The 6,762-nt window shown below is 49.4% G+C and overlaps 2 protein-coding genes across 4 annotated transcripts in view; both read right to left on the minus strand.

The window, feature by feature from the left end:
* The window catches only part of LOC311633547 (uncharacterized protein), a 24,867-nt gene extending 19,005 nt beyond the window's left edge, over nt 1-5,862 (minus strand). The window contains exons 1-2 of one of the 2 annotated variants that reach the window (XM_084906311.1): nt 5,648-5,862; nt 4,114-4,240 (exon numbers count right to left, since the gene is read on the minus strand). In XM_084906311.1, the coding sequence (XP_084762437.1) occupies nt 4,114-4,240; nt 5,648-5,680 (160 nt within the window). In that variant the 5' untranslated portion in view covers nt 5,681-5,862. The remainder of the gene's footprint in view (nt 1-4,113; nt 4,241-5,647) is intronic. The other variant, XM_084906312.1, reaches the window with a different exon arrangement.
* The window catches only part of LOC311633543 (uncharacterized protein), a 90,844-nt gene that overhangs the window by 33,785 nt on the left and 50,297 nt on the right, over nt 1-6,762 (minus strand). The gene's annotated exons all lie outside the window — the stretch shown is intronic.

Below are 6,762 nucleotides of genomic sequence, written 5' to 3' on the forward strand. Positions count from 1 at the left end.
GTTGATGTGTCTATCTCTCTTTGTTCTTCCTCCCTCTCTGAAATAAATAAATAAATTTTAAAAATAAATAAATTAAATTAAAAATCAATGGAAAAATATCCTCTGGTGAGGATTAAAAAAAAAAAAGGATAAAAATTATGGCTAAAAATGTTTCCCTATTTTTGGACTGAAACGCCTACCTCTAGTGTGGAAGCTCCAGTGTTAATTGGACTAGGAACTATCCTTAGGGTTTTTGCAACATTCACTGCAATCATAAAGCCCTTATTGTGTGTGAACCCTTTGGTGTACAAGAAGATGGTGTCTCTGCATAAAAGACTTTCCACATTCACTGCACACATAAGGCCTTTCTCCTGTGTGAGTTCCTTGATGGCGAATGAGTGTTGATTTCCTGAGAAACGATTTCCCACATTCGCCACACTCATGAGGTCTTAACCAGGTGTGAATGCTCTGATGATAACGGAGGCCGGAGCCCGATGAAAAAGACTTCCCACACTCTCCACATCGATGAGGTTTTTCCCCAGTGTGAACTCTCCAGTGTTCAACGAGGTGAGAATTTGCTCTGAACAATTTCCCGCATTTAGTGCATTCATACGGTTTCTTGTTTGTATGAAGTTTCTTATGATCACCGAGGGCATAAAGAGAGGTAAAAGATTTCCCGCATTCGCCGCACTCATAGGGCCCTTCTCCAGTGTGCACTACCCGATGAAATCGAAGCTTCCTCTGAGTGGTAAAAGAGACCCCACACACAGGGCACTCGTAAGGCTTTTCTCCCGTATGAACTCTCTGATGATTTCTGAGATTAAAACCAGATGCAAAAGATTTCCCACATTCACTGCACTGATGCCTCTCTCCTGTGTGAACTCTCTGGTGCGTATGAAGGTGATATCTTCGGAAAAAGCATTTCCCACAGTCACTGCACTCATAGGGTCTTTCTCCTGTGTGCACTCTCTGATGAGTACTGAGGTTGGAACTTGATAAAAAAGATTTCCCACAATCACTACATTGATAAGGCCTTTCTCCAGTGTGAACTTTCTTATGATAATTAAAGACAGAGCTTGAGGTAAAACGTTTCCCACATTCACTACACTGATAAGGCCTTTCTCCGGTGTGGACTCTCTGATGTTGAACGAGGTTGAACTTTGAACAATAAGATTTACCGCATTCACTGCACTGGTAAGGCGTCTGACCTGTATGAACTCTCTGGTGTACAAGAAGGTGCTGTCTTAGGATAAAAGATTTCCCACATTCACTGCACTGATGAGGTCTTTCTTTTGTGTGAACTCTCCGATGATTACCGAGGTTGTAACCAGATGAAAAAGATTTCCCACATTCGCTGCACTGATAAGGCCGTTCTCCTGTGTGAATTCTCTGGTGTGTAAGAAAGTGATGTCTTCGCAGAAAGGATTTACCGCATTCACTGCACTCATAAGGTCTTTCTCCTGTGTGGACTCTCTGATGAATACTGAGGTAGGAACCACATAAGAAAGTTTTCCCACATTCACTACACTGATAAGGTCTTTTTCCAGTGTGAGCTCTCAAATGGTAACGCAGACCCGGGCGAGAGGTGAAAGATTTGTCACATTTACTGCACTGGTAAGGCCTTTTTCCAGAATGAACTCTCAGGTGGTAACTAAGGCCAGTGTGAGAGATAAAAGCTTTCCCACATTCACTGCACTCATAAGACTGTCTCCCGCTATGAACTATCTGATGCTGAGTGAGGTAAGATTGTTGGCTGAAGGATTTCCAACATTCACTGCACTCGTAAGGCCTTTTTCCTGTGTGAACTCTCTGGTGTAGAATGAGTATGGAGCTACTGGTAAAGAACCGCCTACATTTACTGCACTGGAAAGGCCTTTCTCCTGTGTGCACTCTCCGGTGTAGAATAAGGACAGTTCTCCTGGTGAAAGATTTCCCACACTCACGGCACTCATGAGATTTTTCTCCAGTGTGAACTCTCCAATGCAGAATGAGGTAAATTTTTCTTCTAAAGGACTTCCCACATTGCGTGCACTCATAACACCTTGCTCCAGAGTGAACTGTCCGTTGTCGAACGAGGATGGAGCTCTGGCTAAAAGATGGCGCACATTCACGGCACAACTCACATTTTTCCCCGATGTGACTTCTCCAGGGATAAATGAGGACAGATTTGGGGTGAAAGGACTTCCCACAGTTGCCGCACTTGGACTGCCCTGGCCCGCAATGAAATCTCCGATGCTGACTGAGGGTTGAGGCTCGCCTAAAAGACTGGCCACATGGGCCACACACGTGAAGCCTTTTACCTGTATGCACTCTCTGGTGAACAGCGAATGAAGACTGATCTCTGAATGCTTTCCCACATTCACTGCACATAAAACGTCTTCCAGTGTAAAAATCTTGGTCCTGAGCATGTGTGTGTCTCAGACGGAAGGCTTTCTTACATTCTCTGCAGGTAAAACAAGATTTTCTCTCTTCCCCATGTGTTTGGAGGTTTGCACCCAAATAAAATTCTTTCATACACACCCCACACCTAACCACGTTCTGGCTGTGTGGTGTTCCTTGGTGCTCGGTCAAATGGAGTATGTCTCTCAAGGCTAGACCACAGCTCTCACAGGGGTGGGTCTTCTGGGAAGACAGAGCTGCCTTGGAGGGTTTCTGCACTCCTGCAGAAACACTCTGTTCACAGGGAGTTTCTGCATCGTCTGCTCCACAGCAGCGACCTGAACACAAATAAATGCTGGTGAAGTACAGGATCACTTTGAGGATGGAGCAACACCATCACAAATGTGCATTCGTCACATCGAGAAATTAGTCTACGGCTTGCTTTTTAACGAAAGGGCTTAAAACCTGGTGGGATATTTGCTACTGGGCATTTTCTAAGGCAAAAGAATCAGAGAGGACTCACCAGAGAAAGGATACAAGAATAGGGTGTCACCCAAATAAGATAGGTATGTTCTAATTTAGATTCATTCACATCTATTATAGCTATTTTTTGGTCAGATGGACAAAACATAAATTTCTTGTTGTGCCTCAGAATTTCTGTAATTAGTTTATGTGTGTCATGAGATGGAAAAAGTTGAAAATCCCTAGACAGCCATAGCCGGTTTGGCTCAGTGGATAAAGCATCGGCCTATAGCCTGGGTTCAATTGTGGTCTCGATTCCCAGTAGGGGAAGGGGTGTGCAGGAGGCAGCAGATCAATAATTCTCTCTTATCATTGCTCATCATGTTTTTTTTTCTCTTTCACATCATTGATGTTTCTATCTCTCTCTCCCTCTCCCTTTCTCTTCGAAATAAAAACATATATATTAAAAAAAAAAAAAAAAAAAAAAAAAACAAGAAAGAAAGAAAGAAAATCTCGCCCTAACCAGTTTGGCTCAATGGAAAGAACATCAGCCTGCGGATTCAAGGGTCCCAGATTCAATTCAGGACAAGGGCATGTTTCTTGGTTGTGGGCACATCCCCAGTAGGTGGTGTGCAGAAGGCAGCTGATTTCTCTCTCATCGATGTTTCTGACTCTCTCCCTCTCCATTCTTCTCTGTAAAAAAAATCAATAAAATATATTTATTTTAAAATAAAAGAAAATCTTGACCCAGCCAGTGTGGATCAGTGGATAAAGCATTGGCCTGTGGACCAAAGGGTCCCAGGTTGGATTCCTGTCAAGGTCATGTACCTGGGTTGCAGGTTCCTCCCCAGGCTGAGCCCTGGTTGACTCATGCAGGAGGCAAACAATCCATGTGTTTCTCTCTGTGTCTTTCTCTCTCTTCCACTCCATCTAAAAATCAATGGAAAAATACCTTCAGGTGATTTAAAAAAAAAAAAAAATCCCTTTCAGATTAACCATAGTATTCTCCAGAAAAAAAAAAAAAATTTTTTTTGGCTTTCTTTCTTTTCTTTTTTTTTATAATATATTTTATTGATTTTGTACAGAGAGGAAGGGAGAGAGATAGAGTTAGAAACATCGATGAGAGAGAGTCATCGATCAGCTGCCTCTTGCATAACCCCTACTGGGGATATGCCCGCAACCAAGGTACATGCCCTTGACTGGAATCGAACCCGGGACTCTTCAGTCCCCAAGCCGACGCTCTATCCATTGAGCCAAACCGGTTTCGGTAAATAAATCTTTATAGAGTCTTACCCAGAGAGGAGGCAAGGGCCAAGTTCTCCAGCATCACATCGTGGTACAGGCCTCTCTGAGCCTCATTGAGGAGGGCCCACTCCTCCCAGGAGAAGTACACGGCCACGTCGTCAAAGGTCACACGGTCCTGATGAGATGGGGATGGAAGACACCATACACACTGTCTTTCTGAGACCCTTCCAGCCCACCCCCTCACATAACTCCCCGCAGCTCCTCCTCCTCCAGTGCGGCCTCCCTCCCAGGCGACACCAGGCCCTAGGGGACCCTGATGTCTGCTCACTGAGTAGGGTTCCATAGTGACTGTGTTAATTTTTATTTTTAAAATATATATTATTGATTTCAGAGAGGAAGGGAAAGGGAGTCGTATAGAAACACCCATGATGAGAGAGAACCATGGCCTGCACTACCCTAGTGTGGTTGGAGCCTGCACCATGAGCATGTGCCCTGACCAGGAATCGAACCTTCACCTCCTAAATAAATCTTTATAGAGTCTTACCCAGAGAGGATGTGCATAGGTCAAAGCCCAACCCCTGAGCACCACCGGCCAGGCCTTAGTGACTGTGTGTAACCCTCAGCAAGGGCAGTGGGGACATGCAGATGCCATCAGAGCTGAGAGCCAGGCCTGGGGCCCCTCCCGCCTGCAAAGCAGCTCCCTGCCCCACACAGCCACACAGGGCCCCTTCACTTGGTCCCACACCAGGGCCTGGGCGCCATCAGCTCACACCACCTCCTCACGGGCACCCCATTCTGCACCCGCTGCCTCCCTATCACCCCATCCCTGTCCCACTCCCAGCCCTGCTGCCTCCCTGTCCCAAATCACATACACTTCTCCCCCCTCCACCCGGGTCCGTCACACACACCCCTCCCCCCACCCCGGGTCCGTCACACACACCCCTCCCCCCTCCCCCGGGTCCCTCACACACACCCCTCCCCTCTCCCCCGGGTCCGTCACACACACCCCTCCCCCCACCCACGGGTCCGTCACACACACCCCTCCCCCCGCCCACGGGTCCGTCACACACACCCCTCCCCCCTCCCCCGGGTCCCTCACACACACCCCTCCCCCCTCCCCCGAGTCTGTCACACACACCCCTCACCCCTCTCCCCGGGTCGGTCACACACACCCCTCCCCGGGGTCCTTCACACACACCCCTCACCCCTCCCCGGGGTCCTTCACACACACCCCTCCCCTCTCCCCCCGGGTCCGTCACACACACCCCTCCCCCCTCCCCCGGGTCCGTCACACACACCCCTCCCCCTCCCCCAGGTCCGTCACACACACCCCTCCGCCCTCCCCCGGGTCCGTCATACACACCCCTCTCCCCGCCCCCAGGCCCGGAGTGACAGGTTCCGCACCGTCAGCCACGCCCCCCGCCCTGAAGGGCCCTCCGCCCGGAGCGGTTCGGAGGGAGCCCCGGAAGTCCTCCCTGCGCCCCCACCCCCTTCCCCCTCGGACACCCAGACCCCCTTCCACCGGGCGCCGACCCGCCCCTCAGCCCCCCTCACGGACGCGAGGCCCCGGGGACGCGCTCACCTCAGCCGGGCGCCCCGGCGCGGCCGCCGCCATCGCACTCTCGGGGCGCAGCGGTCCGGGGGCGAGGAGGGGACCCCGTCCCGCAGGAAGCGGGTCCCTCGCGGGGCCGCCGAGCGTCACAGTCGTGAGCTTCGACCCGCGTCTGCGCGGCGGGGACCCCGCCTCCCTCGCGCCTTCCCGGTCCCGTCACCTCGCTCTGGAGTGAAGCTGGAAACATCGCCTCAGCGAGGACCCGGCAACAGCCTGCTGCTCTCTCATTGGCTGCTGTGAGCGCGGCGCCTTCTGGGAAATGTAGTTCCCAGGCTCTGGAGGCGGCATGGAGAAATCACCCATTGGGGCTTTAGGAAGAGGAATTCCTACTGGGGAGAAGCCTGCAAATATGGTGTTCCCACCTCCTGAGAGGGGCTTTGTGCATGGTCATGGCGATGTCAGGAACGTCCAATACCATCTAACTTTTTAAAATATATTTTATTGATTTTTTTACAGAGAGGAAGAGAAAGGGATAGAGAGAAACATCAATGAGAAACATCCATCAGCTGCCTCTTGCACACCCCTCACTGGGGATGTGCCCACAACCAGGCTCGAACCAGGCACCCTTGACTCCTCAGGTCTGTGCTCTATCCACTGCGCCAAACTGGTCAGGGCAAGGGCTTGTACCTTGCTTGCAGGCACATCCCCAGTAGGGGGTGTGTAGGAGGCAGGTGATCCATGTTTCTCTCTCATCCATGTTTCTAACTCTCTCTCCCTCTCCCTTCCTCTCTGTAAAATAAATAAATAAATAAACAAATATATAAATAAATAAATAAAGTATATTTTAAAAGTAATTATAATAGCCGAAACCGGTTTGGCTCAGTGGATAGAGCGTAGGCCTGCGGACTGAAAGGTCCCAGGTTCGATTCCGGTCAAGGGCATGTACCTTCGTTACGGGCTCCTCCCCAGTAGGTGTGTAGGAGCCAACTGATCAATGTCTCTCTCTCATTGATGTTCCTAACTCTATCCCTCTCCCTTCCTCTCTGTAAAAAATTAGTAAAACATATTTTTAAAAATAGAAAAAATAAAAATAATTATAATAATAGAAACACTACTTTTACAGGCTTGTCCAGTTTCAAACCTCG

This window comes from Pipistrellus hanaki (genome assembly GCF_964339955.1).
Source record: "Pipistrellus hanaki genome assembly, chromosome: 15".
Classification (NCBI taxonomy): Eukaryota; Metazoa; Chordata; class Mammalia; order Chiroptera; family Vespertilionidae; genus Pipistrellus; species Pipistrellus hanaki.